At 37.3% G+C, this 14,455-nt stretch overlaps 3 protein-coding genes across 3 annotated transcripts; 1 reads left to right on the forward strand and 2 right to left on the reverse strand.

Moving 5' to 3' along the window:
* Nucleotides 1-259: 259 nt before the first annotated feature.
* On the reverse strand, nt 260-2,193 carry LOTGIDRAFT_156148 (hypothetical protein; the record flags this gene model as incomplete). Its single annotated transcript, XM_009046169.1, has 3 exons — nt 260-456; nt 1,446-1,586; nt 2,079-2,193. 3 exons carry the CDS (start codon nt 2,191-2,193, stop codon nt 260-262), a joined length of 453 nt encoding a protein of 150 aa, XP_009044417.1.
* Nucleotides 2,194-5,038: 2,845 nt separating this feature from the next.
* On the forward strand, nt 5,039-7,048 carry LOTGIDRAFT_205973 (hypothetical protein). The gene is made up of 3 exons (XM_009046170.1): nt 5,039-5,227; nt 5,645-5,916; nt 6,089-7,048. The coding sequence occupies exons 1-2, from the start codon at nt 5,075-5,077 to the stop codon at nt 5,852-5,854; spliced, it is 363 nt and encodes a 120-aa protein (XP_009044418.1). The 5' UTR covers nt 5,039-5,074; the 3' UTR covers nt 5,855-5,916; nt 6,089-7,048.
* Nucleotides 7,049-7,053: 5 nt separating this feature from the next.
* Nucleotides 7,054-13,592, reverse strand: LOTGIDRAFT_229988 (hypothetical protein; the record flags this gene model as incomplete). The annotated part of the gene is made up of 10 exons (XM_009046171.1): nt 7,054-7,582; nt 8,162-8,409; nt 8,632-8,795; nt 9,073-9,220; nt 9,523-9,720; nt 10,676-10,832; nt 11,444-11,545; nt 11,959-12,020; nt 12,404-12,630; nt 13,359-13,592. The coding sequence occupies 10 exons, from the start codon at nt 13,590-13,592 to the stop codon at nt 7,212-7,214; spliced, it is 1,911 nt and encodes a 636-aa protein (XP_009044419.1). The 3' UTR covers nt 7,054-7,211.
* Between the last annotated feature and the right edge of the window lie 863 nt (nt 13,593-14,455).

The following is a 14,455-nucleotide window of genomic DNA, read 5'->3' on the forward strand; positions in this document are numbered from 1 at the left end:
GAGAAACAAAACAATTTATTTGACGTTTTCCTGACCAAAAGACACGATTTTGTCACCAAGGTTTAGATTTTAGTTAAAAGTATCAAATGAAACCTGTGAACTTATGCAAATTGAAAAGACCCAAATGTGTTGAAGATACTTGTTTTTGGTAATTGACAAAACGCTTTGAAGCAAAGAAAGTGGCCTTAATAAATTCTCAGAGATACTAATAGAAAACCAATCCAGCATTAACGAACCGATTTGTTTTCATTTTCAAAATTTAGTCTGTATTGTTTGGTCTAGACAGAAACAGACAAGCAAGGAACTTACTCTGTGGTCGCAAGCTTGGCCCGGGTCCATAAGGGACATCCTTTTCTTCTGCAGCCCCCTCTTTCTGTGTTTTGCCATCTTTGTCGTCTCCAGCTAATGTGGGGAATTCCTCTTTGAACATTGGTGATTGGTGACTGACAACTACCCCTGTAGACAAAACAAACAAACTCAGAATTCAACAATCAAACTTTCGGTAAATTTTATAAAGTACAATACTTTATTTTTCAGGACTTTTTAGAAATAATTTTGAAAATTTTACACATTTGATATGGAGTGCTTACCTTGAATATTTGCACCTACTGTAACACTGCTCCATGATTTTACACCTGCATTTGTGCCCCCAGGTGTGCTGGTCTGAAAAATAAAATATTTTGAAATGGTTGTGTTTGAAATTAAGAATAATGAAGATATTCTATCAAGAGTTGTCTACCTTTGCTGAAAGTGGTGACAGAATTATAGAACATTTTAACAGATTGAATGAGAGTTGCCTACCTTGGCTGATGATTTTGTTAGTATTATAGAAGAATGTAACAGATTTATTAAGAGTTGTCTATCTTGATAGTCGTGTTTGAAATTGAGAATAATGAAGCAAAGTTATTAAGAGTTGCCTACCTTGACTGATGGTTGTGTTGGTTGTTGAGAAGTTGGTACGTTGGTTGATGGAGAGGATGAATTCTGAACACCACTCCCATCTTTCTCCTTTTCTTTCGCACCCCATCCTGAAATTTTACAACAAATTAAAACCATACCTTAACCTGCCACGGCTAGTGCTTCTATCGGCCTAGTGTTGACCTACACTCCCTAAAACTAAATCTAAACTTAAAGCTTGAATTTGCGAAAGTTCCATTACTTTTGATGGCGTAGAGCATAAAAGACTAATAGCTTTGTGCCTTTTAGGGTATATCTGAGCAATTGTGGACAAATGGATGGAGGGATCAGTTATCGAACAAATATAATGTTCTAATAGTCAAATTTCACATCAATGAAGAGTCTCACTGGCCATCTTGATTTTCAAATCTGTATTCATTACATTAGCAGTTAGAAAAGTCAAATTCCTTTTTAACTGCAACTTGCATCGGTTGCAAATACTTTTCAGCAAAATTCCAACAAACCCCCTAAATATATCCTGGACATACCTGAACCTCCGGTTGGTACTAAATTGACGTTTGGATCGTTTCCACTACTTTCACTTTTCAAACTTGGTAAATTGGCTGGTGGTGGCATACGCCGGACACTACCCACTTTTCCCAAACTTTGCAAGCCATATTGTCTTGTAACTGAAATGAAAAACAGAGTTGTTCACACAAGTTGAGATGTCTAGACCCTTACCTGCTGCATCAAGAGAAAGAAGAGAAGGAAGAGAAAGAAGTTCACATCTTCACAATGTCAAGCTATACAAACTTTACACTTATACCATGACTATAATAGCCACTATTCTTGTATCACAGAATGCAGCAATTTGGTTTTAGGCCATTTATGATGTTTGACTGTAACATCATTACAAATTGTAATCCAATATCTGTGGCTCTTAGCGTTAGTTTTAGCAGAATTGCAAGATCGAATAATTGACTGATAATTGGAATTGTGCAAGTCTGTACAATCATTATCCCTAATCCACATTAAAAATTTATCAATCCCTTGGTATCACTGTGTAACCAGTCCCAAAACAATGCTGCTAAAAAAAGTATTAACATTTCCAAAGGATCATTTCAGTGTATACAATTTTCATAAATGAATTAATTAAAAACTTGGGTGTCATCTGTACTCACCAGTAGTTTTTTGTGTTTCTGTTGTTTTGCCCTTATATAGATTGTTGATATTGATAGCTGTATACTTTCCCTTGCCTTTCTCCCCTTTACTGCCGTGCCCCGCAACTGAGGACATTTTGTCGAAGAACAAACATTGAAGTCTTTATTATCATATACCCTTGTGGACGGGATCAGCTTTTATCTGTAAACAATGGGAGAAGTTGCCATTAGCAAATTTACTATCCTGATGATGGTCATGACAACAAGTCATCTTTAAGGTGGTCTACAAGCAGTTAATGTTTACTTTAGACAGAATACAGTATGAAGGACAACACCTTGCAGAGTGCAATGAGGGAAATTTTGCCAACAGACTAAACCACCTGTGACGTCAAACCTTGACATCTAACATTGACATTTTAGACAAATTGGAAAATTTCATAATTCTTCAGAAACAGAATCCTTTTTTCAAAGCAACAACAGCCACCAAATTGCATTGGCAGACAATCTTTCAAAATTAATTCCATAGTAAAAATGTAGGTCTACAAATTGAGTAAAGAACATAAACAGAAGTCAAAACATTTAAAGGAGAATCTGCCAAACTTGTTCACCTACTAACCCAAATCTTGAACATTGATTTGATCTAAATAAAGTTTTTCCAATATTTAGAAAGATTTAGAGTAAGCTTACAATACTGTATTAGATGTAGGGTCAATTGTTTGAAATGTAACATTTCATTGAGTAGGGCTGTTGAAGGTTATGCATTTATAGATCAGTCCAAATTATGTTCGAAAGATAAAGGAGTGTGTGTCTGCATCCAAAAAAATTTAGTCTGTTTTGAAAATAACTGGCTTCTTCACTCAGTCAAGTTTTAAGGTAAATTTGTACAATTCAGTTGCAACAAAATAAATACTAGTTTCAACTAGGACAACAAAGCAAAAATATCCTTCATTTGATCACAGTTTTAGTTCAGTCTGAAGAAATATTTCCAGGTTTTAATTAATGGATGATGAACGAAACCAGACAACCAGTGCAAATTTAGGTCAGACAAAAATGGTTGAAAGAGAGATAGAAAATAAAGGTTGTAGCAGACAAAAATAGAGTTATGATTATCTTGTCTGGATGTCTGGACGGTTGATGTGCCAAAATTTATTGTGTAAACTGTTTTCATCTATCTTTTTTCGCATCCAATAGAAGCTTATTAAAATTAGGCCTGCATACAGACGCAATCAAAAATACAACACAAGAAATGAAACAAAATGGAAATTGGCTTCACTTTTGACATTTGCAAAAACGTCAATAACAAAGGACCGGGTGTGCATTTATCGGGAAATCAAAAGTACATGCACTAGCAAATTCTAATCCCTCATCTCTGACCCAATTTCGGCAACTCGATCGTTTTTCTAAAGCTAATAAAAGTACATTGTCTGATCATAGATTTGCAGTGCTGCAGCCATTTATTTCGTTGCATAATAAATGACGGATTAAGAGGAAAAAATGCTACTTACGCCGGCCCGTTCCTTTTGGGTTTAGTTTCAGAACAAATTGATAAGATAATATGTGTGAAAAACGGACGGATGGCCCTGGATTTCAGTTAGATTCAACACAATATTCAGTCCAAAGTCGCGAACGAGCAAAATGGCGATCAATGGCGATATGTAAATGAAGCTTGGTGATGTCATACAATCCCACAATGCACTAGAATGTCGGCGTCTTTGAAGTGTAAGGCCAATCTGTTCGAGCTTGCACAAAAATTATTGCAAATGGCACTCATTAGCGAACCTTGATTGATTTTTTCAAAGTGTAATTAATTAGACATATGTCCATTTTAATTTAAAATCTTTATTTTGTTTTTCTAGGTATTTGGTCGATAATTTTCTTTGTCTGCTACCAAGTAATTAAACGTGCGTCTGTGAATTGAAAGGAATTCGTGGAATGTATATCCCCTCTAAAAAGAAAAGACTTAAACAAACGTTGAATTTTGTACTTTCGATTTACATTTCGACGAATTGTTGTTATCATTTTGTGGGATTCCTTTCCGCGAAAAAACTGTCAAATTTTTAAAGAGGGCAGTTGGACTTTAATTATTAAAAAAAAAATTTTTTTTTTCTAATTAGCAAGTTGTAATTTATAGTCATTTTAATACAAAATTTTCATAGTATCACTATTGATTTGGGCATAAAAATGTATTTGGTCTATTAAGTTTACACCCTCTAGGTTGTCTTATTATAAGGCTACGATCTATATTCTTGATTTGGATGCACACATCGATTCTTAATCGTAATAAAACAATGCTAAGTCACTGAAATTCTTTCTAATAATATGATGGGGTGGGGCTATTGAAAGCAATTCATCTTCAAGCCTCTTGAGAGTCCACAAGCAATGAAACGCCTAGACTTTGATGAAACGAGAATGATAAGCAGTGTTACAATATTCTGCAAAAAGTAGTAGAGTAGTAGATTTCATTGTAAAGTTTCGTCTGGACTGTGTCTTGATAATTTAGACTACTAAATAATCAAGACTCGATTTACAAGACAAAAAAAACTATTTTTAGCTTATATAATAAAACGCTGTTATGATATTGCAAATTTCACTCACAAAATTTTGACAGAACGTATTTGGGGAATGCTTTGGAATCTCAGGGAGGATTCACTAATCTTATGTAGTGAGTACTGAATATTTTTTTTTGGGCCTATACTATACAAAGACTCTTATAGTATATTGATGAGTTTCATTGATACACTCCACAGTGTCAACAAACATCAAGGCACGTTATGATATATCCAAATGACTAGCCGTACACCGGTTTAGTGCGCTTGGCTTTGGGTTAATATAACAAAGCCTTTTCAAAACAAAGACCCATATAGTATATTGATCAAAAGTAGTGATATCCTATTCAGTGCCAACTAAATCGGATCTACTCTTTTCGAATATTTTTTTTTATTTCAGATAAGTTATATATATACATGTTGGAGGCTAAGGGACGTAAAACTCCGATCAACTGACTTCAAAGACCGATAATGAAGGACGACGCGGAATTGGGACCAGATAAAACTATACAAGCCGGAAATATAGAAGAAATCCATAATGTCCCTATCGATATACTAATTAGACCACTAGTATCGCAGGGCCTTGATAATAATAAAGTGGAGAGCTTAATGAAAACCATACAGGTACAGTTATTAGCAGTATTTGACATTTATTGGCATTACTTGACATTTGTTAGCGAAATTGTGATATCTTTTGACATTTATTAGCAGACTTGTCAGGAATAAGATGTTGACATTGGCATCCGAGTCGAAATCATCGGATTTGGAACAATCCAATCTCTACAACTGTCGGCAAGAGAAAGCCACTTTATATGGTAGAAGGGAAGTAACTCTTGTTAACAAGAGACTATTCCAGACCACAATATGACAATGTTCATGTCTTCAAGGGGATTCAAAATCAACTCTACATGTATTTAAATGGAAGGGGAGTAACTCATTTTAAGGGACTATTACAGACCACAATATGACAATATTTCCTGCCTGCAAAATTGCTGCGGACCAAACCATTGTCGGTAATCTGTGAAATCTGTTTATTTTCAGAATCCCGAAACAGCAGACGACGTTCCTCCAATAGATGTCCTGTGGATCACTGGTCGAGAAGGCGGGAATTATTATTATTCATTTGGTGGTTGCCATCGTTACCAGGCATATAAACAATTAAAATTACCCACAATACCGTGCAAACTGTTTAAATCTACTGTCAGTGACTTGAGAAACTATTTGGGCAATTCTACACCCGATCTTAAATGAAGAAACAAGTGCATCTCATGCTGTTGACAAGTTGTTGTTAAAGGGACAGTTGCGCCATTTTGGTGGGTTGATTTTAATCGTGAATATATATGTAAATAGTCATCAGAAGTACAGTTAAGTACTGTACGAAAATAGCATAATTCCAACTTATTTTCATAAAATAACACCGGATATCATAGGAATTAAGTTTATTTCTGAAGTAAAGTATATATTAATTCCAAACTTCTGTTTTAGACCAAGGCCACCGGAACTAGCATGACCAAGAAAGACGTATCTCGAGTTCGGAGGCAATAGGCTATTTTGAGATTTTACACACCGTAATGGATGGATATAACCAACGCAATGGATGGATATAACCAACATCTCACTTTAAAAAGCAAAACAAAACAATAGTCGATTCAACAAGGACATATTTTTCATTTTTTTTTTCACATACAAAGACATAGGGTGCCGACGTGGCTTCATATAGACATAATTATGACGTAACAAATCACAAAATCTGTGTTGAAAATATACCACTAAAACAATAAAAAATGGCCCACGAGAAAAATCAACAAAAATAACCAAACTTAATAAGACGGAATTAAAGAATAACAGAGCAATTATAAAATTAAGTAATTAATATGACGTCAACGGAAGTAATAAAACCGGAAGTGGCACTTAAAGTATAATGCCACGTGATAATATTTTATATTTCACATTCAGCGTACCACTTCCGGCAGAGCCCTCATATATCACTGACGTCATAAACAAAAATTAAATAAGACAAATCAATCGATACTTGGTATATAGAACCATCAAGTACCATGTTCGGAAAGTCGAAAATATAACAAAAATCACATAAGGGGTCTGGCAAATAAACTTACTATCCATTCCGATCACAAAAACCAAAACTCACTTCACCAAAAAATGTCATAAATTAGACCTACGATATCATTTTTGCGAGAGAACGGTTAATACAAAAATATGCTTTGTGATTCCTCAACGGTGTACGAGTGAGATGATATATATAACCCTTGATAACGCTGATATTCTTTTCAATTAAGACCACAAACTCATATGTTACTTACGCCTTTATCGAATTAAGCTAATTGTTATTGGGTATTTGGGAAGTATTCGAACATTTCGGTTGTATCGCAGAATTTAATTGGTTGAGAACTGAATTTTCAACCAATCAAATAAGTGACAAAAATATGAGGCAAAGGTCATATGTCTGTCTGACTCGCACAGCCTCGAAGAATCAACTCAATAGGCGATGCAATGTGGCTTACATTATGACCTCATAATAAAATAAAAATAGACACAATTTTGCCCTCGCCATTAAAATATTCAGGCTAAAATCGACCCATCGAGTCATCTACGTTGGATTCGTAGCAGAGGACATCGAATAAACGTCATCAACTTGCGAACTTCCGGTAAACCGGTCATTGTCGTCATAAGCGCGGGAATTTTCGGGTATTCGAGTGTAAGTCATGGGTAGCACTGCGTTCGGGTTGACGTATTCTGATAATGGGTTCCCTCCGTACCCAGACGACTGCTGTCCAGTATAGTAATGGTAATAAGAATCCATAAACATCCCATAGCTGTCTCGATCACGTGCTGTCATTCTAGAGCCAGCCGGACCAGCGAGTTGTGGGTAACCGGACATGGAGTACATGTCGGTCCAGTGTGATTGAGGTACACGTATCGGCTGAATGTGGTTTTGAAACACATCATCGTGGGCGTTATCTGAAAAAAAATATTCATGTACTATAGTCGGACAGGTTTATTTATGCAGATCTGAACACTATCTACATTCGACAATCCTCGGCAATTTCCGTAAAGCTGTTGCAGAGCGCTTGCGTAACTTTCGCGGTGGGTCGTTTGCACCACTCGGTAATTGAAAGTATACAAGACTGACATATATTTTGTGCAAAGATAGCCTCGTCTCACTTAACATATTATTACATATCAAAATAAGGGAGATAACTGCATATCTAGATTTTCCCTTTTTTATTTCAACCCCGACGTCATAGTAAGCACCTATATCGAAGGTCATTTAAGAGGAGTTTTAACTTTTCTGCGATTATCTTAACAACAAAACCAAGTACGACATGAAATGGAGTTTTATGTCATTCTGTTCTACACCTGTATGAGGACGAGCAACGTCATGCAGTGTGCAATGAGGGAAGAGCAGCATTGACCTACTCTTTTTCGATTTCCGACTGTCGATGGATCTTTAACGTGCAATGCCTTCTCAGAAAGCGGAAAAGGTAATAAAACATGGTGCTTTGAAAATGTAAATAAAACTAAAAATATCCCACAAACCTAATGTGATACCACACTCCTTCCTATTGTCATCAGATGTTATATACAACATACTCGATTGCGCAGGACCGGAAGACATCAACATTCTTTTGGCGGGCATAGCGTCGGTGACGTCGATGGAGTCGGTACGTTTCAGATTAGAAAAAGACCCTGGACTGGATTCCGGAAGTGGCATGGTCCTGTTCATTTCGGTCAGATTTCCATTGATGTCGGTTTCTATGTCAACCATCTTGGCCGTGGACTCGACACTGGAATGAAGAATTCAAGGAATGGATTACAGTCGAGCAATGACATTCGGACGATTCCGTAAGCAAAACCCTAGCAGACCTCCCACTTTATTAAGAGGTAGTGTCGATGAGTAACCTGTTGCTTTTCTGCACCAGAATAGGCTTTCGAAAACATGCAACATCATGCAGTGAACAATGAGGAGACATTTCATGCACCACTGCATTGAATAATGAAACACTTACCCGATGTCACTAGAAGAGGTAACTTTACTGAGGGAGGGAGATGGCGGATCTTTAGAACGACTGTTTTTACGTGATGATGTTGATGACGAAGTTGACGAACGAGAAGTCGAGTCTGATTTGGAGTGAGGCTCGACTAACGTCCCTGCAGTCATCATGGCGATAATCTACAATACAAAATGCGATGGGGCTAAAGAAGAGCTGTTTTTAAATACTCATTTGGTCAACTTTGAACGAGGTCATTTGGACAATATTTTGGTAAATTTATTTAGAGAGCATCTATGAGCTTACAGCAGATTTGCCTCATGTGCCTCCATTAGGCTACGCTTCTGCCTTGAAACATTTCAGCGTCGTGTCCCCTAAAGCTTTGTATGGCAGTCTTCACTGTTGCAACACAACAGGGTCAAGGTCAAACCAAGGTGAAGGTCGAAGGTCAAAGATTACCTGGGATTGGAAATCAGGCGGAAGTGACGATGTGATTAGCTTCAGATAATCTACAGTCATTTCCAAGATGGACGCCATGTCTGTTTTTCTTCCCCTGATATATGGCAACAAAACCCTCAACTGATCACAACTGTCTTTGATTCTTTCTCTGAAATGAAATGGAGTTTTACGTCTTACTGCTTTGCAACCTACAGAATAGTAAGTTTTACGAAAATTACGTAAAGAGATAGAGCGATGACTCTTTTCCAAAGCTCTCTCGAAGCCATTCTGAAACCTAGAAGCTTTAACTTCAGTCCAATTCGATAGTTAGTTCTAACGAGGGTGTCACGAGCAAAGCAGAAAGTGTTTACTCTTCCGGTACACCCGATGCCAATAAGTGACTGAGATGTCGATTTTCAGAGAGTCCACATAGCTAATATTGGGTATTTGGTATATTAAATGGAATCCTACCTTCGCATCTTCTCTTTAATGGTATGATCAGCCGCCATACAATTCTTGGGAAATTTGGGAGATTCTGGAGGAGTAGAAGAACTTGTTTTGGTACTCGATCTGCTCCGTGGTCGGTTATCGGGCTTGGATGGCGGTACCATGTTCGTTCTACTAGTTTTTTTCTCCAAAGTAGGAGGAACGAACGAATTGGTCACGTTACTGAAATTAAATTTGGAAGTGAATTGGATTTTTATTCCCTTAGTTTGCTATCAAGAAACGCGTCATACAAGACAGTAATAAGCTTTGATTGGTTACAAATGACGTCATAAGAACAGGCCACGTATTCTCGAAACGATCTGAGTGCTAGGATGTCCTAGAATCAATGTTAGAAGATAAGGCCACGTATTCTCGAAACGATCTGAGTGCTAGGATGTCCTAGAATCAATGTTAGAAGATAAGGCCACGTATTCTCGAAACGATCTTAGCGCTAGGATGTCCTAGATTCAATGTTAGAAGATAAAGCCGCACATATTCTTGAAACGATCTTAGCGCTAGGATGTCCTAGATTCAATGTTAGAAGATAAGGCCACATATTCTTGAAACGATCTTAGCGCTAGGATGTCCTAGATTCAATGTTAGAAGATAAGGCCACATATTCTTGAAACGATCTTAGCGCTAGGATGTCCTAGATTCAATGTTAGAAGATAAGGCCACATATTCTTGAAACGATCTTAGCGCTAGGATGTCCTAGATTCAATGTTAGAAGATAAGAACATAGGACATCCTAGAGCTAAGATTGTTTCGAGAATACGTTGCAAGAACCTAGGACATCCTAGCGCTGAGATCGTTTCGAGAATACGTGGCCTGGATGGTGGAGGTATCTTGTTAGATTACAAGATTCAGTGGAAGAATCGTCATTTTTATCTGGCTGACCACTTTGACTGGTTAAAATAACTTCATTAGAACGGGACGGTGGTAGGAAACTTGTTAGATTACAATGTTCAGTCGAAATTCAAACATCGTCATTCTTATCTAGCTGACCACTTTGACTGGTTAAAATAACGTCATTAGAACGGGACGGTGATAGACAACTTGTTAGATTATATTGGAGACCGAAGAAAACCAAATCGACTTATCGACCAAACCGCATTGTCTGTGGTGTGAATATACGTACCTAATATTACTGATGCATTCGATAGGCTTCGTGGTAACAATCGGTAGTTCAATAGTAGTGTTGTTATTTAGGATATCTGGAGATATGTTGGTCGCCATGTTTGATGACGTAGCTTCCGGTATCTTGTCTATTTTAAGGGGTTTTAACGGTTTCTCATCTGCAAAAATAATGGTGAACATTTTAGTCAAACCCATCCTCTGCTCAATGGGGGTAATATTCATTTTTTGGGATTGTCTCTTTTCGTCTGTAACTAAAGGTCGAAGATTTTGACGATTAAAGATTGGTTTCCTTATTTTTTAGAGTCAAATTAAGCAAACTATTTGATTTTAGGTGTTTCCGATGAATTATTATGTATTCTTAGTCATATCATTATGTTCTTATTGCATATAATTAAGAGTTTTAACCAATCATAAATGTTCATGTATGTACAGCCGGGATACAAAAAAAAGGACTTTTTGACCTTTCTTGATCGGTCACTCATTGTAAATCTGCTGGTGATTCTCTTCTAATTTAGCTAATTATGAATTAATTATGGACATGTGAGACAAACTGGTATTTTTCCAAGTCATAAGAACAACTCTAAATACTATTCATATAAGTATTGGCATTTGCATTTTCATAAATGAAAATAAGGAGACCCATCTTTATTAGTAATATAAAGGCCACCACCCTCGACAGATTTGAGCTAACCCCATCCACCAATGAGACTTTGAACGAACTACGGACATGCTTGCGACTGAGTTTTCCAAAAAAAATCTAAAACCGCACCTTTTATAGTAAGTGATGCCCATCTTCTGTATTTAGTAAAGATATAAGGTTTAGTTATCGGTTCAACCACTATCTCCGCTAAACCATGTAAACCCAAATCATCTACAAAAAATATTTCATTCTTGGAATAGAAACATTGGGTAAGTCTCGACAAATTATGATTCCGGAGTCTTTTAGTAAGTGTTGCAAATAAAATACAACGGATCTCAACAAGCTTATAAAAGAGAAAAAATGATTCTGTGTACAATGGAAGACAAGTTTTCCTTTTTGATTTCTAGCTGCTATGGCATCTTTGGCGTGTATAGCCTGTAGCACTCGAGGATCTAAGCCTATTGTCGATCCAAACGTTAGGAAACCAGGATAAAAATCCGACGATATTATTTCATGACTTAAGCCGCAAATAGACACAAACGAAAAAAGTGACGGACACGATTCGTGACTTCTATTTTCTACTGTATCGATGATCACGCACCGCACACCGCACCGAATCCCAAACAATCCATAAAACAACTTACCAGAGAGTTGGGAAGGGGTGACTCCGACTAATATCGTATTCCTGCTAGTTTTAGAGGCATATCTGAAAAAAAAAAGAAATAGAACCGTAAAGAAGAAATTCCGAGCCGTATATAAATTATAGGAAATTTCAACTTAGGTGTCATTGTCGAAACATAGTCTAACGTACATAAACTAGAATATCGACGTATTGATGCAAGGGTTGCTTTGAAACGAACTCGTACTGCCTTTGAGGTATCACGATTGTCGAAACAGTCTAACGTATAAACTAGACGTATTGGTGCAAGGGTTGTATATAAACAGACTCGTGCTGCCTTTCAGGTATCACGTTGGTCGAAACATAATCTAACGTACATAAATTAGAATATCGACGTATTGATGCAAGGGTTGCTTGGAAACGAACTCGCACTGCCCTTGGAGAACCAATATTCTAGAAACATTACTGACCTAATAGAAGTAGTGTGGGCAAGTATACCATGATCAATCGGACGTCCAAGATAAAACCATATCATATAATACGCCGTCTTACAGCACATATCGTAGGCCTCGTCGTACGTGCACGAGTGTAGCACGTGATCCACCAAGCAAGGGCCGATAACTTTCTCTAATCGTGCACAGTTCCTTTCGTCTGCGACTATCAGGGAAATTGGAACTGTTGGTTCTTCTGGAGCATTCTGGAAGCCAAAAAAAAAAAAATAGTCTTTGACAAAAAATTACCAAATTCAAGTAAATGACCTGCTTTTTTGCACCTAATACGGCTCTGTTGACAGACAACGCCAAGCAGTGCGAAATGAGGCGACATTAGCCTACTCTTTTCAATTTCCAACTGTTGAGGTTCTCGGTATAGGGCCTACGTGATGAAATTCAATCATCTCACACCTTGAATGCATTAGCCACTTATCTTGTATCGCAGAATGCAGCGATTTGATTGGTTTGTACGCCAGCCAATAAAGCCAATCGGAGCCACAGACAGGTTGTAAACATGATGACTTAGTGTTTGCAGACTTTCTGTCAAGGCACCTGATTGGCTGTATTCGTTAGCGTTCAATCCAACCAAATCACTGCATTTACAAACTTTCATGATACAAGAGTAGGAGCTATTGCAGTCAAGGTATAAGACACCGAGCCTCGCCTATTCGCACCTTAAGGCGGTTCCTGAACCTAATATAGTTAACTTCTTTGTTGTTTACAGCAATAAAAGCCGTGAATAAAAAGCTGTGAATAAAAAGATAACTAAATAACTCTGGGTCATCATTGAGACGGGCTGGGAACGAATATGTCCTAAGGATCATTCATTCATTCATTACGACAGTTATCATTCATTCATTCATTCTTTTTAGGTCATCCAATGGTTTAGTCCATACAGAGTCATGCAGTTGTCATTCATTCATTCATTACGTACCCAGTTATTGGACAAATTCTGTGAACTGTAATAAGGGTCATCCAAAAACATTTGCGGAGAACACAAATCTGTAACACTTTCCGTGTGAACGCTATCAAGCAAACAGGGAAGATGTAAATCCTTCGTATGTTCACCATTTTTATCATCTTCGCCATCATCATCATCGTCATCGTCGTCGACTACGTTCACGATATCCGCTGCACGAGATTGTAAGAATACGTCTTTAGTTGTCATCTAGGGGGTTTTATTCTAACTGTTCTCAATGAATCAAATTCAACCAAATCACAAAATTTTTGTTGCAAGCACAAGTTAATCGTACACGCTCTGGCTCAAATTCACGAACTGAATACTTATTGCTGAGTTAACTGATTTGTCGTTGAAATCACATGGTCTCTACTTGGTTTGCACGTAGGTAAAGCTGAATCACAGGCGTTCGAAAAAAGGAATTTACCAAAGGTGTTAATAGACCGTCAAACTCATCACAGCAATTCCTTGATTTTGATTCGTCGGTTGTTTTCGTTGTTGACATTTTGCTTACTATCACGAAGTAAGATTTTTGATTTGTTTTTTATCAAAGGATTTTTGAAATTTCTTACAACTTAAGGAAATAATAGATAGGAACAGTCCATTAGAGAATTGGGTAGAATCTGGTATTAGAAACTATAGCAGCTGGTCTAGTTTAGTGTTCATTACTACCGTTCTTCCCCAAAAATCAACTTGAATCGCCGGTGTAATAGTTTGGACTCAACCATCTTTGACTGACAATAAAGGGGATTCGTTTAGGGCAGTGTATGCTTATTTTGTCATTCTGCAACACCTTTAGGCATATAGTCCACTTGTTTTACCAGCAGAAAGAGTGCAATTTCCACTAAGCCTATCCCTTTACAGAAAAATTTGATTTCCGGTTCGCCTACCATTCAATATACCTTGCAGACGGAAGTGACGTTGCTTTGTTTATAAGCTTTCCGTCAAGTCTAATAAACAAATCCAATTTCTGCCCTTCTTCAGCGCTGGCGCTTTGTGAGCATGAAGGAATTTGATTGGTTTAAGCAGGCTTAGGTCAAAAGGTTATTTTGATGAATGTTTAAGAGGCCCGT

The sequence above is a fragment of the Lottia gigantea genome, assembly GCF_000327385.1.
Source record: "Lottia gigantea unplaced genomic scaffold LOTGIsca_10, whole genome shotgun sequence".
Lineage (NCBI taxonomy): Eukaryota > Metazoa > Mollusca > Gastropoda > Lottiidae > Lottia > Lottia gigantea.